The sequence below is a fragment of the Cavia porcellus genome, unplaced genomic scaffold, assembly GCF_034190915.1.
Source record: "Cavia porcellus strain 051 isolate PalLab524CR breed Dunkin Hartley unplaced genomic scaffold, mCavPor4.1 scaffold_1, whole genome shotgun sequence".
Taxonomy (NCBI): domain Eukaryota; kingdom Metazoa; phylum Chordata; class Mammalia; order Rodentia; family Caviidae; genus Cavia; species Cavia porcellus.
In genome coordinates, this window is record NW_026947484.1 from 71,738,260 (window position 1) to 71,762,901 (window position 24,642).

The 24,642-nt window shown below is 38.2% G+C and overlaps 1 protein-coding gene across 1 annotated transcript in view; it reads left to right on the forward strand.

Moving 5' to 3' along the window:
* The first annotated feature begins 1,731 nt into the window (after positions 1–1,731).
* LOC100732581 (aldehyde dehydrogenase 1A1) overlaps positions 1,732–24,642 on the forward strand; it is a 43,739-nt gene continuing 20,828 nt past the window's right edge. Inside the window, exons 1-5 of the mRNA XM_005004746.4 lie at positions 1,732–1,848; positions 14,755–14,859; positions 20,846–20,986; positions 22,044–22,173; positions 23,957–24,018. Of these exons, the coding sequence (XP_005004803.2) occupies positions 1,786–1,848; positions 14,755–14,859; positions 20,846–20,986; positions 22,044–22,173; positions 23,957–24,018 (501 nt within the window). The 5' untranslated portion in view covers positions 1,732–1,785. The remainder of the gene's footprint in view (positions 1,849–14,754; positions 14,860–20,845; positions 20,987–22,043; positions 22,174–23,956; positions 24,019–24,642) is intronic.

Below are 24,642 nucleotides of genomic sequence, written 5' to 3' on the forward strand. Positions count from 1 at the left end.
TGCTGTAGAGTTGTAAACTTAACTGGAAACACATTTATGAAAAAATAATTAAATTAGACTTATCAAAACAAATTTGAGAGAGAAAATGAGAACCATTGAAAAGGCATAAAATATTCTCTGTTGCCCTCCAGGACAAAGTGCAGAGCAGTCTAGGACTTTGGATTTTAGAAGAGTGGCCCATGCCGCAAAATCTGGCATGACTTTGCTGATCTTATAATTTTTTTTTTTTTTTACTATCTACACTCAATAAATTATCTGTCAACAGTTTCTGGTGAACACAGTAGAGGAAACTATAACAAAAGGCATCTGGCCAGAAACCTGAAGATGTTTATTACCTGTCTCTTAACAGAAAGGTGTGTGAATTCTTGACATGAATGAAACCCAGTCAAGCATAAGTGCTGTGAGGGTGAGGATTCCACTGGAAGACCAAAGCAGCTGACTCCAGAACCTGTCTGGGATTCTTTCTACAGAGAAGGGGCCACAGTGAACAAACGTGTGGGCTTTGAAACCAGGCTGGCCAGAGAGGACACTGAAATTTTGCTCTCGTACTTACTAAAGGTGTGATTGTAAGTTACTCACTCTTTCTATGTCTACAGAGTGGGTGTTTGACTTGAAGATGGACAGAAAACTGAGATTCCTGTATCCATTTTGGGAAAATTATTCTGTAACATTAGTTGCCCCATCTAAATCAGTGCTCTGGGAAGGTAGTAATTTCACTAGAAAGAAATTGTTTTTGCTAATTCACAATAATTAAAGCAGCCAAAGAATTTTATATTGGCCTATTAGAAGTTTTACTATAGCTTCAACACAATAAAGCATTGTACTTAACTTGAGAATGGTTCCCCCTTAAAGTTGTCCTTGTATAATTTTCCCGCTTGAACACCAAGAATTGGAATTCTTTGAGAGTCCTGTTTAAAATTATTGTGTGATTGTCTATAGCAGTGACTGATAAATACACACACCTTTCAGAACCAGAGGTCCCCTTTGTTTTAATGAGCTTTCTCAGATGACACTGTCACATGACTGATTGCGGTGACCCAGTGCTGTGTGTCACTGTGCTCTGCATGCCCTGAGAGCCCTGCTGATTTTTCTGTATCCACACAGAAAATGCATGTAATTTAGGGCTTCGGAAATCACTGTAGATGCACTCACCCAGCACTGGAATACACCTGAATGATTAGGCATTTAGCAGGCTGGCATAAGGTAGCACCTACAGGTTTCTTGTGCCCCCTTGTGGTCCCGGTTCTCAGGGGATGAGCTGATTTGCTGCAGGCCTTTCTGAGACACCTGTTAGGGCTCTCTTCCTTCCCATCTTTTGCTGAGAACAAGGGCCCCTTCGGACTCTTTCCATTCTCAGATTCTCTGGTTCCAAGGCTGTCAGAGGATGGAGAGTTGCACTGGATCATAACGAGTATAAAAAGCAAGAAACAATAATAAAAATAACTAGGTTTGGTGACCAGAGCAGCTGTGCTGCCTATCCTCATCACAGGCTTCAGCTCTGCAAATCAGTTCATCTGCAAAGAGTGCCCTGTCTCCAGATGCAACTTCAATACCTGAGTCCTGGTTTTCTAAAGGATTTAAGCTTAGAGTCAAAGGCTTCCTGCTCTAGGTGTACAAATAAACAGTGCCCGCCCCTTTTTTAACTCCCAGTCTCTTCCCCCAATCATATTCCAGCATGCAAATACACTTTATCTACTGCAGATAAAAAGGAACAAAGTAAGCCAAGTGCAATATCAGAATCAAATTGCCCAGCTCCTCACCCGTGTTCCAGGAGCAGAACCAGAAATGTCCTCAGCAAAACCAGCCGTACCTGCCCCCCTGGCTAACTGGAAGGTTCAGTACACTAAGGTGAGTACCACTAGCCTGCGCTGCATTGTCCTGGGTTTCCATAAGATCCATCTTTCTGAAACATAAAAGGCCAAAATAAGTAGAGTTGTGTGAGAAGCCCTTTGCAAACACAAAGATAAAGCCTTGTGTAAAATGCAACTTTGGCTGGGCAGAGTTGTGCATGCCTGTAAATGCAGCACTCATGAGGCAGGAAGACTTCTGTGAGTGTGAGGCCAGCCCAGTCTACATAGTGAGTTCAAAGCCAAACTGAACTACATAGTGAGACCCTGTCTAAAAAAAAGCCTAAGAGTAAAAGTAGTAAAGTAAATTACTTTTTTAAAAAGTAAAATGCAAGAAAGGATTTTGGCGGCTTAATCACATAATGGGTTTTAAACTGTATAAGATAACATTTTGTTCATTTGTTTCTTAACATATTTCCAAGTAAAGTAATCCCTTTCTATGTGAAAGATTCTTATACCAGAAGTTAGTGGACTTTGGTTAACAGTGTCTTATGCTTAAGAAGGCAGTTATTGGGGCTGGGGATTTAGCTCAGTGGCATAAGGGCCTGCCTTATAAGCAGGCAGTCGTGAGTTTGATCCCTGGTACCGATAAAAACGAAAAAGACAAAAAAAAAGAAGAAGAAGAAGGCAGTTATTGGAGAGCTGTAAGGTCCTTTTGCAGAAGACTCCAGTCTCACTGAGAGAAGTAAAAACAGTAAGATCCCTTTTTAAGGCTGTTTAGAAGCCTCTCAGACCTAGAAGCCTCTCAGACCACTGTTTTCACTGTTCCTCACCAGATTGGCCGTTGCCTGGTTATTTTTTTTTATTTAAAATAAAAGATTAAGATAAAACAGGACATAACAACACAGGTCAGAACAAAACAATTTAAGCAACCTAGTGTTTCACCACAAGACAACCTGACATAATAGTAGCTACCATAGTGTCTCTTTCCTTGAAATATTTGAGTATACCTTCATATACTATAATATTAAACATAACAAGACAGTATAAAACCATTCAAGAAAATGAAAGTATTACAAGGTATTCAGAACCAACTAACAGAAAACAAACAATGGTTTCTGTATTATTTCCTTGTCCATAAATTTTTGTTTATACTATCACATATAATAAAATCCAATAACATACAACTTGATAAAATCGATGGAGACAGAAGAACAAAAGCTTGCTGGGACCTCAAAACAAGACGATGTTAAATCAGCACTAGCTATTATAATGTCTTGTTTTCTTCAAAATAGCTGTTCATACCACTACAAACAATATAATCAAACAACGCAGAATAAAACCATTCCAACTAATGAATGAAAACAATATAAGGCTTCAAAGCAATATAATGGGGAATCATGATTACTACATACTTTTATGTATTCTTACCATTTCTTATACTAGGGAAACTATTCGGTATTTATATAAGTGAGCTTGATTTATTTCACTTATGAGTATAGTTTCAAGCTGCGTCCATTTATTTATAAATATCTCAATGTGATCATTCTTTCTAGCTGAGTAGTATTCCATTGTATAAAAATACTATTTTTTTTTATCCATTCCTCAGTTGATGGACACTTAAGTTGTTTCCAAGATCTAGCTATTACAAATTGTGCTGCTATAAACATGGGTGCACATATATCAGTGTGGTATGATGTTTCCAGATCTTCTGGGAATATACCTAGAAGTGGAATAGCTGGAACAAATGGGACTTCCAATCCCAGCTATTTGGGAAGTCTCCAGACTGACCTCCACAATGGTTGCACCAACAGTGTAGGAGAGTTCCTTTTTCCCCACAGCCTCTCCAGCATTTGTTGTTGGTGGTTTTCTTGATCCTGGCCATTCTTTCAGGAGTGAGATGGAATCTAACTGTGGTTTTAATTTGCATTTCTTTGATGAGGAATGATGATGAACATTTTTTCATGTATTTATTTGACATTTGTATTTCTTCATCTGAGAAGTGTGTATTCATCTCAGATGCCCATTTGTGGATTGGATCTTTGAATTTAGGGGGTCTGATATTTTTTTTATTCTTTATATGTTTTAGACAGAAGTCCTTTGTCTAAGGGACAGTTCACTAAGATTGTTTTCCCTGTTTGTGGGTTTTCTTTTCACTACACTGGAGATTTCTTTTGATATGCAGAAACTTTTTAATAAGACATGATCCCAGTTATTGATTCTGGGAAGTATTTCCCGTGCGGTTTGATTCCTGTTCAGGAATTCTCTACCTATTCCTATGTCTTCAAGATTTTTACCCAATTTGTCTTCTAATAGCTTTAGTGTTTCTGTTTTAATATTCAGATCTTTGATCCATTTAGATTTTAATTTTTGCATGGTGATAGGCATGGGTCTAGTTTTAGTTTTCGGCATATGGAGAGCCAGTTTTTCCAACACCATTTATTAAAGACACTGTCCTCCCAGTGAACATGTTTGGCCCCTTTACCAAAGATAAGTTGATTAAGTGATTTTTAGTTATGGTTGTATCTTCTAATCTATTCTATTGATCTTCGGCTCTGTTTTGATTCCAGTACCATGTTGATTTTACTACAGTTGCTTTGTAGTATAACTTTAAGTCAGAGATTGTGATGCCTCCTGCCTTGTCTCTGTTGCTTACGACTGTCTTTGCTATTCTGGGTCTCTTCTTTCTCCAGATGAATTTTAGGAGTTATTTCTCTAGATCTATGAGGTATGTTGACGGTATTTTTATTCGGATTGCATTGAATCTATATAACAGTTTTGGGAGAATGGCCATTTTCACAATATTTATTCTTCTTATCCATGCGCAAGGGATGTCTTTCCATTTTTTGAGATCCTCTTAAATTTCTTTCGTCAGTGTATTATAATTTCCCCTGTATAGATCTTTGACTTCTTTCATGAGAATAGTTCCTAAACATTTCATTTTTTGGTTGCTAGTGTGAGGAGTGTAGCTTCTCTTATTTCTCTCTCAGTGCTTTTGTTGTTAGTGTATAGGAATGCCATTGATTTTTGAGTATTGATTTTGTATCCATCTACATTACTGAATTTATTTATTGTATCTAGGAGTCTTTCAATGGAGTTTTGGAGTCTTTGTGTAGAGTATCATGTCATCTGCAAATAATGATAATTTTACTTCCTCTTTTCCTGTCTTTACCCCTTTTATTTCTCTCTCTTGTCTAATTGCTCTGGCTAGTGTTTCCAGTACTGTATTAAATAGGAGTAGTGATAAGGGGCATCCTTATCTTGTGCCTGATTTTAAGGTAAAGGTCTGCAGTTTTTGGCCACTTAGTATGATACTGACGGTTTATCACAGATGGCCTTTATCATATTGAGGTAAAGACCATCTATTCCAGTTTTCTGCAAGGTTCTTATCATGAATGAGTGTTGGACTTTATTAGAAGCTTTTTCTGCATCTATAGAAATGATCATGTGTTTCTTACTTTTGGCTTTATTGATATGGTGGATTACATTTATTGATTTACGTATGTTGAACCATCCCTGCATGCCTGGGATGAATCCCACTTGGGTCATGGTGTATAATCTTCTTGATGATTTGCTGCATCCTATTTGCCAATATTTTACTGAGGATTTTTGCATTTGTGTTCATTAGGGAGATTGGCCTGTAGTTCTCATTTTCAGTTGGGTCTTTCTCAGGTTTTAGGTAATATTTGCTTCCAGGAATTACTTAGAAATTACTTCCCTTTTGAATTCATTGAAGAGTTTGAGGAGTGTCAGCATTAAGTCTTCTTTGTATTTCTTGTAGAATTCTGCAGTGAATCCATCTGGGCCTGGGCTCTTCTTTGTAGGTAAGGACTTAATCATATTTTCAATTTCATTAATAAAAATTGAGTTATTCAGCAGTTTTACTTCTTCTTAATCTAGCTTTGGTACTTCATATGTTTCTAGGAATTTGTCTATTTCTTCTGTGTTATCAAACCTATGAGAGTAGAGGTTTTTGAAATAGGTGTTGATCTTCTGTATTTCTACAGAGTCTGTAATGATTTCACCTTTTTCATTTCATATTGCATGATTTTGAGCTTTTTCTTCCCTTTTTTAAATAAGGTTGTCTAGGGGCTTATAAATTTTATTTGTTTTTCTAAGAACCAACTCTTTGATTCATTGATTCTTTGGATTGTTTTCTTAGTCTCTATTGCATTAATTTCTGCTCTGGTTTTTATAATTTCCTTCCTTCTTTTGGCTTTGAGTTTGACTTGCTCTTCTTTTTCTAGATATTTGAGGTATAGCATCAGGTTATTTATTTGTATTCATTCTGTTTTCCTTATGTGGGATCTCATTGCAATAAATTTTCCTCTGAGGACAGTTTTCATTGCATCCCACAGATTCCAGTAAGTTGTATTTGTATTTTTGCTTGCTTGTAGGTATTGTTTAATTTCTTCTTTAATTTCCCCTGTGACCCACTGGTTACTCAAGAGTGTGTTATTCAGTTTCCATGTGTTTGTGGAATTTTGGTAGTTTCTTTTATCATTAATTCCTAGTTTCATGGCGCTATGATTCTATTACATGCATGGGATAATTTCAACTCTTTTGCATTTATTTAAATATGTTCTGTGAGCTAGAAATGGTTATTTTTGAGACTGTTCCATGTACTACTGAGAAAAATGTTTATTCTGATGTTGTTGGATGGAACACTCTGTATATGTCTATCAAGTCCTTTTGTTCACAGGTGTGATTCAGTTCTTTTATTTCTTTGCTGATTTTCTGTCTCGGTGATCTGCCCTTTGGTGTCAATGGTGTGTTAAGGTCTCCTGTTATAATTGTGTTATTGCTAATTGGATTTTTCTTTTCTATTAATACTTGCTTTATATAACTGGTTGCTCTGGAGTTTGGTGCATATATATTTAAGATTGTTATCTTTTCCTCTTGAAGTTTTCACCTAACCAGTATGTAGTGACCTTCTTTATCTCTTCTGATCGTTCTTGGTTTCAAGTTCACATTGTCTTCAAACAGAATAGCTACCCCTGCTTTTTTGGGGGGAGAGGTGGTCCTGTTGCATGAAGTATTGCTTTCCATCCCTTGACTTTCAGTCTGTGAGTATCCTTTTGGGTTAGATGGGTTTCTTGTAGACAGCTATGGTTGGATGTTGTTTTTGATCCATTCTGCCAGTCTGTTTCTTTCAATTGGTGCATTGAGCCCATATACATTAATGGTTATAACTGTTAGATATTGGTTTATTTTTGACATGTTATCTTTCTGCTGTTGAATCTTTATCTTTCTGTTCTGTTTAATTGTCTGCTTTGCTTAGTGGTTTTTCTCTATGTATATCTAAACTGTCTTTCAGTATTCTTTGCAGGGTTGGCTTGGTGATCATAAAGTTCTTCAGCTGCTCGTTGTCATGGAAGTATTTTATTTCTCCATTGATTTTGAAGGACAGTTTTTCACGGTATATCAGTCTAGGTTGGAAATCATTTTCCTTTAGATTCTGAAATACTTCACTCCATGCTCTTCTTGAGTTTATTGTTTGTACTGAGAAGTCTGCTGTGGTTCTGATAGGTTTTCCTTTATAACTGATCTTTCTTTTCTCTCTGACAGCTTTTAATACTCTATTCTTATATTGGATTTCTGGGATGGTGCTTATTATATGTCTGGGTGTAGTTTTATTTTGGTTATGGCTATTTGGAGTTCTATATGCTTCACTGATCCTGATGTCAGTTTCCATTCTCATGTTGGGAAATTTTCAGCTATTACTTGTCTAAATATCCTCGACATCCTTTATGTTGTCCCCTTCTTTTTCATTTATGCCTATCAATCTTGTGTTATCTTTGCATCATCTTGCAGCTGTTGAATTGTTATTTCCTGATTCCTTGTTATTTTTAAAAGATCTTTCCTTTCCTGTTCACTAGCGGCAATCTTGTCTTCGAGGTCTGAAATTCTATCTTCACTTTCATTGAGGTAGTTTTTATAACTTTCAATGGAATTTCTGATTTCCTTTATATTTCTTTGCATCTGCTTTATGTATTCTGTTTGTTTCTTATATTGTTCATCCAGGATTGTATATTTTTGTTTAGTTCCCCCAATTTTTTAACTGTGTCTTCTTTAGATATGTTGAGCATCTCTTTCATTTCTTTTATCATTTCTTCTTTTACCTGGGAGATTATTTCTAGTTTGAATTATTTTAAAACTTACCATAGTTGCTTCTTTATTTCAGTTACTATTATTTCAGGTTTATGGCATGTATTTTCTCCTAAGGTTTTTTTGGGATGGGCTTGAGGTTTGAGATTGTATTTTGGTCTTTCATTTTGTCATTTTCCTATATTTTTATGTTCCAAGTGTTATTCCAAGGCTTCCCCTGGGCCTGTTGGAAATCCTCTTCTATGCCCTCGGCTCCTGGGACTCTGGCCACCCAGTCCCCCAGATTGAGAGAGGATTTTCTAGAGGTGTGGGTAGACCGGCTCAAGACCTGCTGAGCTGGTCATGTGCAGCAGGAATCTGTGAATCTCCCTGGCCACGGATGCAAGGATCTTAACCTCCCGGGGCCCAAGATGGTGTGAAGACCCTCACCCCAGGCTGCCCAGTCTCCAGAATTGAGGCTGCAGGCAGATCCAAGATCCCCAGAGCCCTGTTGCCTGGTTATTCTGCCCAGTTTCCTTCTTAGATATCCTACTAGCCACTGTGTCAGCCCTGGGTCCTGGGGTAAGATTTCCAGGGTGATTTTATTTTTCTTGGAAACATAGAAGTTAAAATGTTGCCTTATGTAAATATGTAACAGAAGAGTGAATAAAAGTGCTTGTTTGAGTTTTTGAAAAGTCTTCTGAAAGCTTGGTTCTCAAGTTAAAATGGAATTATTAGATTTTTGAGATTTTTTTATTAACTGATAAAGGTATTTTGCCACTAGACCAAAACCTAGACTCTAGAGATTGAAATGGGCTGGGATGCCCCCACATATCTTTAAGTTGGTTTAAAGTTTTTACAAGGGGAAAGCTAGTAATTAGTGCAATATGCTTTTTCTATAATTTTTAAATTCTCTCGAAGAGGATTAAAATGAGGTATTTTATAGAAGAGCCACTAAGTTGCTCTTAGATCAAGAAACTTTCTATTCCTCTTGGGTAAAAAGCTCCATAGGGCTAAGTACCCTGGTTTCAGAGTTTCTCAGAAGGAGCACAGAAGAGGATGTCATGCATGTATTATAGGATTTCAAGAAAGAAGATTTGTCCAGATAATTGAGAGCCGTCTCTATACCACTAGGGCAAACATGTTATGGAGATTAACTGAGTGTCCTGAGCAGAGGGATCTTCAAATGCAAAAAGAAATTATGAGTCAGAATGGAGAGATATGCCAAAAAATGTCTTTAAATCTAAAACTGTAAATGTGCGGTATTTTCAGGAACCTGTTATGAAAGGATGCGTGGATTATACACTAGAAGATGTAAAGGCACCACCACCTCATTTACCAGTCAAAAATCTTGAAATAGGCCCCACTTTCTATCGGGATCTTCACCTAGCCTCAGTCTCCTAAAGGAGTGGACAGCTAACTGCTTAAATAAAAGAGGCAGGTGGCATGATTTTTAGGGCCTCAAGTAGGTCAAACCCTTTTACAGAATTTGAGATTCAGTGTAAGTTGAGACAAAGAGCTTCCCCACGCAGCCCATATTTGTTTGATTTTCACACAAAGGAGGACAGTAGTGAGGCAAGTGCCTGAAGTGAGCAGGACTTTGGGAGTCAATTCAAAGACTTCTCTATTGTGGACTGATCAGGCTGACAACCTCCCCAAAGATTGGACAGCAAAGACTTAAATAAATTTTAAATATGGTATGATTTTAAGGCTCCAGGTAGATCAACAAACTTTAGCAGAAGTTGAGATTCTGGAGGCTGAAACAAGGAACTTCTCTGAGAGGCCAGTTTGTTTTTTAATTATTATTATTATCTTAAAGAGGATGAAACAGAATAAAATTGATCAAAACAAACCAGTGTAAGAGATATAAGACTTCAAAATATTATGAAATCAACAATAGTTATCATAATGCCCCTTGATGTCTTCAAAATAGCTGAAGATAACTTCAGACATAGTAAAAATTGAACAGAGCAGAATAAAATAGAAACAATAAGAACAAAACAATGAATGCAATAAAAGACTTCAAAACAAGCCAATAACAAATCCCAAATCGCTACCATAATGTATCTTGCTATCTTTGAAATAGCTGCTCGTGCCATCAGATTTAACATAATTTAACAAAACAAAAGAGAATGAAACTCAACCCAACAAAGCAGTGAAAATGATACAGGACTTCAAAACAAGACCATAGGAAGTCAACAATGACTGCAATCCTCAAGAGATTCCCCCCTAGATGCCACACTGTATACTGCTGTCCTCTGAACCCATGATCAGACCACTGGCCCTAGACCTGTAATAGTGAAACACCAAAGCACCACAGGCATCCAATTGCATTTCACCTCCATAGCTATCATCACAGCCTGTGTTTCTCTGGATGAGCCAGTCACTTATGGGGTGGGGGAAGGGCAATTGGTACTTCTTGTTTGCCAGTGTGCACTCCAAAAGGCACTGGGTTCTGTCTTTTCCCAGTACGGCAGTGGCCCACACATGGTGCTGGTCCCCAGACTGGGCATGTTTCCTGGTGTGACCTTATTCTCTGTGTCCCCAGTCTGCCTAGCCATGAACTCATGAAATTCAAGAATGAAATCACAGACAAAAAGCTGGAAGATGCAAGAGTGTTTATTTGAAGTAAGAAGAAAAATAGATCCTGATTGGGTGGGGTCCCAAGAGGATGGTTACAGGGATATTGTGTGCTGAAGTTTTTATGAATAAGCAGAAGGTGGAGACTCACTAAGCTATCACATGACCACCTGTCACAATGGTTCCGTGACTTTAAAATGACCAATGGCCATGCAGGCTCTCAAAAGCAGTTACTCAGTGTACAGAGTTTAAAGGAAAACACTTTTTAATTAATTAATTTTATTGGTACATTTTAAATGTACAGAATGATCACATTGAATATAGTAAATTTGTATCTGTACATGACACATCCTGATTTTTCCTTTTTTCCCACTTTCCTCCATCTGTTCTGTTGGATTCTATGAGGAAACAGGTCCTAAAAACAAAAGAGAGAGCCAAAGTTTTGGGATGGGAAGGATACTGTCTATTTAATGGAAGCCTCCATTACAGTTCTCTCTGACTTTTTGTTGGAGTCTTTTCTTTACAAAAAGCAGAAGTGGGATGCGGGAAGGACAAAGTACACAGAAGTGAAAACTTAGTTCTTTATTCCAGTGACCAGCGCTCATCTTCATATTTACCATCCCTGAGAACACTTCTTAGCAAAGCATCTTGTGTTTTCCCAGTCACACTCCACTGAGATGCATTTGCAAGATTTCCTCCTGAGCAATCATATGGCCTAGTACAGCATAAAGTCCCTGGGAGAACTTCAGGTTACACTAGTTTAAATTAATCTGCCACCCACGCCTTTCAACTCCTCTCCTGCTCTCCTGATTTACAAAGCTGTTTATTTTTCATTTTATGCCACTTGTCCCATTTTGTCCCTTCCTCCCTTCTTTTCCCCCTTCCTCTCTGCTTTTGTTCCCCTTCCCATTTGAACATTTTCTTCCAATTTCACAATATCCATTATACATTTTGGTCTGTATTTAAACTTTCAGTTTCTTACACCAGAGACACAATACAGTATTTGCACATGTGTGTCCAATTTATTTCACTGAAGAGTATCCACCTAAAGAAAACCAATTTTAAAGGAAAGCCAGTTATGTAACATGTTTAAATGTTTTTCATCCAACTTGGTTCTGAATGTAGGAAGGGTTCATTCCACTTCACCTCAAGAGCTCCCTTCCTGGTTGAAGTCCTCCTACCTATTATTTTAATTCTTTTCACTGCAGTGATCACCTGTTTCCAGGTCAGGCAATTTCTCTTGCTATCTGACAATTTATAATGTAACTAAACTGACTTTTATAGAAACACCAATTTTCTAAGGTTGATGAAGGAATTAAATGAATTTAATGGGATAAACTCCTCACTGAACACAATGCCTGGCAAGTGGAAAACAGATGGCTAACATTAGCTATCCTAGTCCTGAAGAGTTTCCCAAATCCTTTCCAAATTTTTCAGGATTTTCTTTGACAACTTTCCTGGGCCAATTTCCCACAAGTGCCGTCTGGTGTCACCCTTGCTTACCTGATCCTGCACAGTCTCATCCCACCTGACAAATGTCACCCAGGAGAGGAGCTCAGAGGGTTTATCCGGGATTTGAAATGCTTTTCAAGTATTTTCGTACAGCACTTGGTAACTTTATCTTTGCTCTTCTTTTTACTATACAATTTTTTACTTTAGGAGAGAAGACAAATAGAAAATCCAAAACTTTCAAATCCCAAAAGGAGTAATGTGATTATTCATCTTCACTCATTAAATGATAGTCCGCTCATGCCAGAAAAAAAATTCATCAGCCAGTGACATCTTCCACATATATATACACACTGAAAATCATTATAGCTGGGATTCATGGCTTTGCTACGCACAGACTGTTTAACCTCTTTATAATGATTCCATTGACTCCTTCCCAGCGGCCCTCCAAGGAGGTTACTATTTCCCTTTTACACTTGAGGAAAGAAAGAGAACAATAGGGAAAGTCGGAAGGCGGCAAGGTTTCTGCTTTAGATGAAAGGTGGGGAAAGAATATGAGGCAGAAGTGGAAATTTTCAGTGTGTACTACATTTGTTCAACTCTTGGGATTAAACTTTGGTTAAATTAAGCCATTGCCTAGCAAGACTTCTGATTTGTTTGTAAGTTTAATTCTAAAAATATATTTGCCATAGGAAAAGTTATTCACCACTGAATATTAATCACTAGACACAATTTGAACTGTTGGTTGTTTTCCCTCCACCCTTCTATCTTTTTAAATTTTTACAAACACAAATTCAGGCCATATGAATTTTCAAATACTCTCCCTTTGCTTATTTCTCCCATTTTCCACAATCCTTCATTTAATCAAATTTTTGAAGGATTGCTCTGTGCTAGGCAGTAAGACACATGAATATCAATTTGATTTCTGTCTTCCAGAGATTTTATTCCTAGAAGATATGTGAGGCAGAGTATAAGTCACTAAGGGAATATTTTAATCTCAATTTATGATGAGTGTTAAAAGGAAGTAGATGAAGCTGAGAGAATAGGACAGGAAGAGCTAACTTTTGATGATGTAGTTAGGAAGACTCCTTTTAAGTAAATGGCATTTTTAAGATAAGCCTCCAGGGTGTAGAGAATTAGGGGACCGGGTAGAGTAAGGAAGAGCAAAGATCCAAGATAATAGACCACACAAGACCATGCAGAGAGGGGTCAGCTCTGTGTGAAGAGCTGTCAAAAGGTGACAAGGAAAGTGAAAGAGGGAAGGAACTTGTGAGAGGGAAGCAGAGATGCCTGTGGGGTCCTGTTAGCTGATGGAGTCCATTTGAGGGAACCACTTAGTTAGCACAACAACTCACTTAAACCTTGGGAAATGATGTTTCAATTCATTCGGGATTCAACTGTGTAAGGATGCATGTCTGAGTGAATATGTATGGTTTCATATTTCTCTAATTTCTGAGATTCAAAATTAAATGAACTAGTTCATATTGTCATAATGCTAAAAAAAAAAAGTCTATACTGCTCGAGACTCAGTAGCTACCCATGATTGCCTTATAGATCAAATAATGAGAAAAACAATAAATAAGAAGTGAAGAGATGAGAGTAAAGACAGAATGCTAGTGTTTGTTAAGAACAGAATATAATCTTATTAATTACAAAAAGGGTATTCTTTAATTTGGCTTTGTCAATTATTTGTATCCAATAAAAGGTAAAGAAACATCAAACTGTTTTGTTAATGAAATACAAATTCAGAGGTGCAGAAGCTGAAACTGAGATGTTATAAATGACACACTGATGGTTTTCAAATCTTCCAAATAGTCCACACAGAATAAAATTCTACATTTTTTCCATGCGCATCATTGGTATTACTAGTCAATCTAGCACCTGATCTCACCTGAAGATAAATAAATTAGAAAATTCCCTAAGGAAAAGTAGCCTTTATTCCTTTAACCAAACAGAACTCGGGAGCAGAAAATAATGTTAGAATACCTGGCCCCACTTCAGCCATCATATTATCTACACCGAGTTCTCTCATTCCTATTCTCTTACTCATGAAAGCACAGAAGTGACTCATTACTCAGAGGCTACTGCTGCGTCCTGCCCTAAAGTCTCCCGCTCTCATTCTTAGCTTACTAATATAGACTCTGGGCTAATTCATGAACTCGTTTCTGTACTTCAAAGAGTTTTCAGGACTTGAAAATTAGTATTTGCAAAGCACTCATTGATCCAGAATATAGGAGCTGCTTACTGGGACATCAAAATTCATCACAAACCAACCTCCTTTTCATTGTCTGGACTGATCCATGACTTGATTTAACAGGAGCTCTCAGCTGGGACAGCCTTTATTCATTCAGAACAAATCAATAAAATACAGACCTCTAGCCAACAGTTTCTAAGAAAATTTCATGAAAAATCACACCCCAAAACTAGCTTGTAAAAGCAAAATAAAGCATCAGATAGTAATCAGTCATGATATCAAATTAAATATCCCATAGTGGTCGTGCTCAGAATTTGAAGTGGAAAATTGATCAAGCTGACCAAAGCTTCTGCTCTGGTCTCATATTCCTGCTATTTCAGGCAACAACAGCAATCATAAAGTTGTTTTCTCTAGTCTGTACTTTCAAGCACTAAGACATACCTTCATGTATCTTAAAAAATATTACTGTACTGTTGTGTGCAGATATGCCCGTGTATTTGTATGTGTGCTTGTATGTAAAATGTCAGTTACAAACAGAAAAATTTTAGGTAGGAAAAAATTTTTAGGCATTGTGTGATGCTTCAGTTTAAATTCATAGACATTTGCCGTAGGTGCGGCTTTAATCCTCTTTGATGTCCTTTGTCTGCATCCCCACAGATCTTCATCAACAACGAATGGCATAATTCAGTGAGTGGCAAGAAATTCCCCGTCATTAATCCTGCAACCGAAGAGGTGATCTGTGAGGTGGAAGAAGGGGATAAGGTGAGTTTCTGAATCCAGCTCTGCTTCATGCCGGGCTCAGCTGCCTCTCACCGGCCCTAAGCTCCCACCACATTGAAAAGTGAACACGTGGCTTGGACATGGGGCTCCTGGGACAGTCCTGGCCTGTGAAGAGACTGGGTTGTCTCTAAATAATGATGACCCTTAGAGTCAGGTGTCAGCATTATTTTTTTCTTATAATTTTCCCTGCTTTTCAATTGCATAGTGCCTAATGCATTTATGATACAAACAATTGGTACAATAAAGGATTAATCACATTTGAAAGAGGAGAGAAATCCTTCTATAAAAGAGTTCTTTTTAACTTGCTACATGAAAAATTTAAAGCTAATATATGATGTTTGGACATTATATTCAATAACACATTATACATTTCTTTTACTAAAAATCTGTCAATTAGTATGATCAATACCTTGAAAATGACAAGCTGAATAAGTAGTTAAAAGTATAGATACCTTCTACCTAAATAGTAAGAAAACACAACTGATTTAGGCAATTCTTAACTCAAAGTGCTGCATTAATTTAATACTTATAGATACAAATTTAAGGGGGAGATACAGTTTTTTCTTGTATTTCTATCTGATGATAAAATAGAGTAGAAAGACTGAATAATTACTCAAGATCATATTGCTGATAAGGTTATTGAAAAGTGCCAGGCACTTAAAGCCTCAGTCATTATGGGGTTTTATACTTCTTTCAAGCCATCTCAAGTCTTCCCTGTGTAATTAGAGAACATTCTATTTGCCCATAACCCTCTATATAGGTACTGTTCTTGTAATGTGCCTACTTATAGTAAACCTAGTATTGTGGAACTGACTCTTTAGGTAATGAGCCAGAAGTTTCAGGGACTGAGTGTATGAGCAGAAAGGAACTAAGACTGGACTTTCAGTGCTATCACAAAGCAAGGAGGAAGGGCGAGCACAAATGGAGTTTCCAGGCAAAGTGAGTAGTGGGTGGTTATCGGGTTCACTTCAGAGGTTCTTCTAGGCTGTATGGAGTAATCCTGAAAACTGCTTCTGGTACTACAGCAGAACTAACAAATAATTGGTGGGGACAAAAGTAAACAGCCATGAGAGTAAGTGTTTATGACAAGGATAAAATTAAAACCAGTCTGATCATTGTTTTCTTAATCTGTGAATAAATTTACTATAGAAATACATGACCTGGGAGCCATGGAAGGATTCAGTTCTTCCTTATCCGGGTTTAGGAGGAATTTGACAGCTTATCATCATTCAAATTGTTTGCATACACTCAGATTTGGGGTCTTTATTTAAAAAAAAAAAACAGTGTCTTAAGCAGCAGCGTTATTGCTGTTAGCAAATTGGACTCAATGTACCAAATTGTTTCCTGGTTAATTAAAAAATTATACCCCTGAAAATGTCCATGCTGGAATGAAACTGCTAGTCTTGAATAAAAAAAATAGAGAAAGAAAGAAAGAACAACAAACAAACAATCAAAAACAATATTGTATGCCTAACAGCTTTGAGTAATGTAAAACCTTTGTTACAGAATGGAATCAGATAAAATATCACTTACAATATAAATGCCAATGAAGTTATATAAGGGTAACATGATAGGTTTAAAAGATAGCTAAAATTATGAAGCATTTATTAACTGCCTACAGTAGGCCCAGGATAAAAAGAAATGTAGCCTATAACACAGATGCGCAGTAAATGTTCATTGTAAAGGGGACATTAGAAAAACTCTGCAGAGCTACAGAACTACACTGGAGTCCGACTTTAGTTCCGCTCTGCTGAATTTTCGTGTTCCTGGGCTCTACTCACCCGTGAAACAAGATCCATGAAAACTATTATAGTAACTTGGGCTATAAAGAACGTACCCCAGTTCCTTGAGCTCAGCAGTGTCCTGTTACCTATCATCAAGCCTGATTAGTCTTGTGAGGATTCAGTGATATTAGAATATTTCAGAGCTAAGAAAGTGTAGGATTAGGAAAACAAAAGACTCTGCTGATACAACTGTCTTGGCAAGGAGCAACCCAGGGTTGATAAGGATCCTAGTCAGAGGGCATTTCAAGGTCCAAAAATCCTGACCTGGGCAGTTTGGCCTTGGTAATGTAGGCAAAAAGAACAGTTATAAACACTAAGAAAGAAAGTGATAAGATAGAATTATATGAAAAAGATCCACTGGGGTAGCAACAGGCAACGCAGGGAGGGCAGGCTGTCAGCAGATTAAAATAACAGAAGGTGCAGGAGTAGGGTGTTACTGAAAATATATTATGATACACTAGAATTGCTGAGGGTTACAGTACTTTAATGCTACTTCGACTTCTAAGATTATAATAATACTTGTAGCTGTCCAGAAATATTTAACATAATGCCTCTCACATAAAAAATGAGTATCATGGGTCACCTCACTTAATCTACAGCACAACTCTGTGAGGACACTTACTTTGATTTTACAGAAAAAAAAAACTTTAAAAATGTGATACAACGCTTCACCTTAGAATAGAGTACATCTTCTGTGCCTATGATCAGGTTGTTGCTGACACCAAACACAGAGTTATTCCTAACAGGGTGGGTCTATTATTCTGAACATGTACAGACATTTTTATCATTATTCTCCAAATAATATAGCATAATAGCTACTTGCACAGCATTTCTATTATAGTAGATATTACAGTTATCTAGAGATGATTTAAAGTGTAAATGTATGTATATGAGATACTGTGTGAATTTAAATAAAAGACTTCCACATTATGGATTTGGGGTCCATGGAATTAGTTGCTCTTGAATATAGAGGAATAATTGTTATTCATGATATATAAATGGTGAGGTGATGCTTTAGATATAAGTCCTTCCAAAGGACAGTCTCTTCAATACAGTGTCCAGCCATTAGCAGAGTGAAAAGAATGCTATATGGTGGACTGTGCATGGAAATCTTTATATGAATGAATGGATGGATGGATGGATGGATGGATGGATGGATGGATAGATGGAGTGACTGATCAGTATGGATGGCTGGATGACTCAAAAATTACCTAATAAGGAGGAATTTGAGTATAAATCTAAGTTTATCTTGTTCCAAAACTGTAAGTTAACTACCTTGACACTATTTATGCTCCTATACACTTAAATATAACTTGTAAGAGAAAGCCAGATACAATTAAAAAGACACAGCCACAAGAATCTTTATTTTAGCAGCATTCTCGAAGGATGTGTTTTTTCACACGACAGAGTAATTGTCCTGAAGCCAGTTCCTCCTGTTCTTCTGGGGTGCTCAGGACACATCTGAAAGCCCATATTTGGTTACAACCAATGGCAGAACAATGAGCAGAAGGACAGAAACGAAAGCTGTGTCACACAGAGCTGTTCAAACACAGAACTGCATGCATTTTATAAGCCATGGTATTCACAGGTCCTGCTGGCAGCCGCAGATTCTTGTGGTTTGCTTCTCTGTTTCTTTTCCTAAACAGTGCTCTCTGATTTTAATTGGAAAAGGGAAGAATTTATGGTAAAAGCAATGAAAAAGCATAAAAAATATGATTAACTGAATGCTCAAAATATGCACTGTGTGTGTTTTTCACAACCTCACAAGAAATAAAGCCATATATTTCACTGTATATATTCATCATTCTTCTAAGTTTTACTGTGAGACACACGAGTGACATGAATTACAGTAAAAGGAAATGTGCTTGTATTTGATGTCACTCAATTAAAACTATTATGCTTCTAAAAAAACTCTCTCTTACTCCAAATTATTTTAGTTTGGTTTTAAATAAAGATGATCCATAATTTACACAAGATCACCTTCCAGTTTTTAACTTTAGTAAGGTGCTAGTGCAATCCACATTAAGTAGAAACCATATTTTCAATTTTCAATTTTGATGTTTTGCCCAAGTCTGGCAATACTAAGCAGAACAATATTGTCCTGCAACACAGGGTAGCAGCAGCAAAGCACAGCTCTCAGTCAGCTCCACAACCCAGCTGTACACTATCAGTACTACTCAACATTAAACAGACAAAGCGAAATATTCACCACTTTTCTCTCACGGCATCTTTAAGCATTCTGAGCACATTTGGGCAAGGAAGGCTAAACCGTGACATTGTTTAGATCAGGTCTATTATATGTATTTTGACTCACAGTAGTTACCTGTGTGTTAAGGGTTGAGAACTGGTGGTCAACTTAAGGCCAGCTGGATTACATCAGCATGCATTGAGCGAAGATGGAGGTTTGCCAGGATAAATAGGTGGAGAAGAAGGGAGGTGTTGAGGGTTGAGGTGTTAAGGAGGCATTGTGGGTTCTCCTATGAATTGCTGTCTGAGCTGTTGGTTCTCCTGGAGAAGCTTTGGTCCTCACATCGAGCATTGCTTCCTGGCTCCAGAGGGGAAGACATGTGCTGCTTGGTCTCCAGGATGAACTCATCACGCTGCTTCCTGGCACGTACCCGACTGTGCTTGTCGGAGGAGGAGCTCAGGGCCTCTGTGTCACTGAGAACCGCTGTGGTGCCTTTCAGGATAGCACTGGTCTTTGTTGTGAGTGTGACTTCTCAGCTCCAGCGTAAAACTCTCATCCCACTAGAACAGCTCCTTCATCCTGCTGACATAGACTTTCTGGCTTCCACCACTGACCCTTGGGTCTTTCCAGCACGGATCCATATAAGAGACTGACGTGAGTCCTTCTTATGGGCTCTGGACCTCCAGTTGGGCTCGGGGGAGGCATTGTCCTGAGCTCTGGGTTTTTATCTGGACTCATGTGGGACATTGCCATGGGGTTTAGGCTCTTGACTAAATAATCTATGTCTTTGGTGTTGCGGATAGATTTCCTGTATTTTCCTGTGTTAACTCCCAGTGACCATTATAAAAATATTATAAACTCCATGTCCTAATCCTAGTTGTTCTCTGTGTACAACCCCTGACTATAACACTGTGTTTCTGGGGATTCAGTCTTCTGAAAAGTCAAGGAGCATCTGTATTTAAACATGTGTTTATCTGCTAGTTAATGTTTAGAGTTGTGGATTGGAAGTTTCTTAATTGAATGCGGTCTAAGATGATGACATACTCATTTGAGTTCTGTGAGTCTCTAAAATGAAGCCTTCATTATTAAATAAAGTTCAGCTTAATTGAGAGCAACTTGAGAAAAGAGTCATTTTCTTTTACTCAACCTAATTCTCAAAAGGAATTATATCTTGTGCCAAAGTTGCAACCCAGTAGCTTGACTGGTTGTTCTAATTTGTGAAGTTCTGCAGGGTGACCAATCCTATGCAAAAAAAATGGGGTGAGAGAAATATTGAAATTCAATGTATTTGCAGTTGATTTGTGGAGCAACAAAGTAGCAATGTGAGAATAGTGATACTTATTAGAGGTATGCTTTGTAGAACAGAGAAGAGGTCTGCACAACGCTCCATTAGGAAAGTGCAAACGAAGGAGGATTAGGAAAGGAGTAGAGCAGTGTACCTGATTTAGAAAATAAGACATAATCATGAGGGAAGGCAGCTTGAGAGCTGGGGCAGGTTACCAAAGGAATATAAAGTATGGCGAACAGCAGGAAATCCATGCTTAGACAAGCTTCACTGAAATTCAGTTCATCCAGTTTTAGTTACTGACTGTGAGCAAATCTCCCCTCTCCTCTCCTGTGTTTCTTCATCTTTTAAAAAAGAACATGTTGGCCCTGAGATATTGTTGAGAATCAAATGAATCAACATATGTAAAGTTATTAGAACAGTTCCCAGAATACGGTAAACACCCAAATGAGAATGACTAGTAAAGTATGGTTAACACTTACATTCTAGGAAATCAAGGTGTCAGGAGTGAGGGGTTCATTGTGCTAAGGATGGTTCAGCAGGGGTCAGTGCAGCTACCATAGCTGAGTGTGTAGAATGTACTAGGTTTGGAAGTCATGGAGACGCCACACCTGCTCATGAGTAGCTACAGCTGTTTTTGAGGGTTATTGCTATTGGCTTTGCTCTGCCAGTGTGCTGAGCGCATTGAACTGAATTCTCCCTGATTTACAGGCAGATGTTGATAAAGCCGTGCGGGCCGCAAGACAAGCCTTTCAGATTGGCTCTCCATGGCGCACTATGGATGCCTCAGAGAGGGGCCGCCTCCTCCACAAGCTGGCTGACTTACTTGAAAGAGATCGTCTACTGCTGTCAGTGAGTATGACCATGCTGGATGCAAAGGTCAAGCTCTTCGAATTGGCAACATGATTGGTTTTCGTGGGCACTTCATGCTCACTATTTAAAAAAAAAAAAAGGAAAAGACATAGTCTCTAGAGGACCTGTAGGACATTAGTCCTGGGGTTATTCTTAAGTTGTCATCTGCTCACTAGCTCTAGGTGACCTTACCTTCTGCTACCACAACTAATTTTATAAGATAACCTTTATTAATTCCCCATTTAAAGAAATTTTTTTCCTTTACCCTAGACTTTTAAAAAGCTTTTCATGCTAGCCTATAGTGTGAATCTTCTAGAATATGGTACTGTTTGTCAGACTTATGTGACTCTGAACTTTTGCTGAGATTCTTCCTTCATTTTGTGAGCGTATCTGAAATATTTCACTAGAATAAGTCTTATTTCACCTTAGCTCCATAATTGAAATTTCTAGTGAAACAAATTCATGAATGAAAGATCCAGATGTTACGCTTACATCAGTAGATTAGTTATATTCATGGGGATTCCAAAAATTAAAATGAGCTTTTTGAAACAGGGTCTTGTTGCCCTTAAGCCACTATGTATTCCAGGTTGGCCATGGACTTGCGGTGATCCTCCTCCCTCAGGCACCAGAGTGCTAAAAAGATCATTGAAACCTCATTAAAGATCACTAACACTAACTTGTCTCCAAGGTGAAATCTTATTTCAGTTTGAACCTGACCAAGGGGACCCCACACCATTCTCACAGCAGGGTATATCGAACTGTGGCCAACTCTTGGAATACTGATGAGCAGAAAACACTCTGCATGAGATGAAGTGAGCCCTCTGGTTTAGCAACTTTTATCTCCCAGCCATCTTACCTAGATTGTGCAATTTGATCCTCTACACAGGTTATTATAACTCTTTTTGAGTTTCTCATTTTTGAAGAGAAAATTAATCAAGATAATTTAAGACTTTTATTTGTTCAAAATTCTCCAGTGCATATTCAACATATTGGTCATACGTATTTTAATCCAAAATATTTGTAGAATTTTAAATGTAAGGATTGATCTGTTTTTCAGACCATGGAAGCAACAAATGGTGGGAAAATATTTGCTAATACGTATCTGATGGAAATAGGAAGCTGTGTGAAAACCCTACACTACTTCGCAGACTGGGCAGACAAGATCCAGGGCCGCACCATCCCCTGTGGTAAGGAGCCACAGGAGACATCCAGAGCAGGGATGGGGCAGGGACTGTAGAGCAGAATAACCACAAATGTGCCCTCTTGAACATGCAGCCAAGTGAAACAAATTATTTTCACCCCAGGTTAAGCCAACAAGTTCTAACCTAGGGTGTTCTGTGATGACTCAGCAAACGGCCTTTAAAGCTGTTTCAGCTTAAGAAGGCAGAGCTTCAAGGATAGGTTAGAAATTGATGAAGTAGGAGCATTTTTATGGTTGCAATTACTGATCGGAGGTGACTCTCTAGGGCCCAAACTTTTCATAGCTACCCTCAGACATTAATTATTCGGGTTTCATTCCCATAGTGACACTTAGACCCCTCCATAGTGTGCCTGTTGAAGGCTCCTGGCTGCTCCACTTGGGCCAGCTATGGGCATCTGTGCCTATTCAAACTCAGTGCAGTTAGACCAGAATAATCAAATAAACCAGCTCATTCTGATTGGCTTCAAATATCTTCAAAACAATGGGAGGCCATGTTTATAGCCTGAGATAAGAATTTATTTGTATAGCATCAGGAATTTATCTCAGTTGTGTAAGCAACTGCCTGGCAAGCGCAAGGTCATGAGTTCGATCTCTAGTCAAAAAAAAAAGGAAAGAAACAAGAATCTGTGTTTATAAATTTGCATGTGGGTATAATTTCAGTAGTCTATGGACATGACAAAATACAAAAATGAAGGATATTTCATATGGAAATGCATCAGTTGGAGAAATAGTAAAGGTAGAATTCAAACGCATACAAGTGTGTTGAATTTAGGAATAAAACACATTTACAGAAGTGGCCCTGATGTGCACTTCTAATCTAACTGGAGTTTCTGCCGGGCTACCAGGGACAGAAAGTAAAAAATGGAGAATGAGACCACAGTGATATCAAAAAAAGGTGACTACCTTAGTGACGGCCTTACTTTAGCCTCAGACCACATGGGAAAAGCCACTGAAAGCACACGTGGACCTTCAGAAAGCAGGCCTTGCTCTGACAGCCAAGGGGCTCCACTGGGCATGGAAATGGAGCTAAACCCACAGAGCTGGGAAGGATGCCCACATCAAATTCTGAAGCACAGTAACCAGGCAGCTCTGGACAGAAAGGAGTTGGCCTTCACAGGGTCGTTTTTCACATGGACCCTGCTCTTGGTTTTGGTTGAGTAAGCAGAGGAAAAGAACATTTTGGAGCAAGTCAATAAAAACCTTATTTCTTCTAGAAAGACAGTTTTAATTTTACTATTTTAAAAATTAAGTTGCTTTGTTCAAAAGGACTAGGTTATTGGTAAGGCTTTGAGCTGCTAGAAACACATTTGAACAAGGTTCTTCTTTCAGATAGATATGGCCTTGCCTCCCTTCTCTTCCTTTTCCTATAAAACTATGAGGATAACAGTGTAGAAACGTTTCTCCATGGGGCTGGGGATTTAGCTCAGCGGCATAAGCGCCTGCCTTGCAAGCAGGCAGTCGTGAGTTCGATCCCCAGTACTGATAAAAAAAAAGAAAAGAAAACGTTTCTCCTTGATAAAGAACAAAAGAATTGTCTTCCTGATACTTCCTGACTTTCATCACTGTTTTTATTTAACACTGTTTTATGGTTTCTATCCTTCTAGATTTAACTTGAGGGCTCAAGTTTTGTAAGTGATTTAAGATATGCCCTCTTTTTCATTTCTTTAATTACTATTTTCATCTTCCTTCACATCAGTTTCAAGTCTCCATCCTTCCAAACTCAAGTAGATTAGTTCCCTATAGAGCTGGGTGTTTGCCTTCTTTTCCAGATGGAGACTTCTTCACTTACACGAGACGTGAACCTGTTGGAGTGTGCGGCCAAATAGTTCCTGTAAGTTACGCTCTTGTATAACTGTTTTTTAAAACCTAATTTAACATAAGCCTATTTAATTCACGAACTAAGATATCTCTGACACAAATGGATGCTTGTTTACTGGTTAAATGTGATGTAAACTTCAACAAGTAGGACTTTTTGAATCCAGGCTTCCTATGACTGAATTTCTGGGATGTAATTCAGGAAATAACCAAAATCTGTCTATACCTCTATGTGTTTCTTGAGTGGGTTTCAATGTTCCTGCATCCAAATACTTAACCTTTACTCTATGAGTCGTTTTAAAACCTTGTATTTTGCACTCCTACTACAAGCTGTGCATTGTGAGCACATGACAGTGAGAGGACCCTGGGCTCTCCTGCTGTGGGACAGCCCTGCAGTGGCATGTGCCTCCTTCTCTCCCTCTCTCTGCCTCCTCTCAGATTTCTCATCACAGACCACACACAGCAGCAGTAAAAGTGTTCAGTTCCTGACAGACATTTCTGTGTTTTCACTGGTGCCTGTTGGCGAGGCATGATGATTACCTGCCTTGTGGCAAGTTGGTGCACATGTAACACATCTTTGCTCTTCTAACATTTGCAAGAGTTGTGCTGCTATCAACTTATGAATGTGTGTACACATATA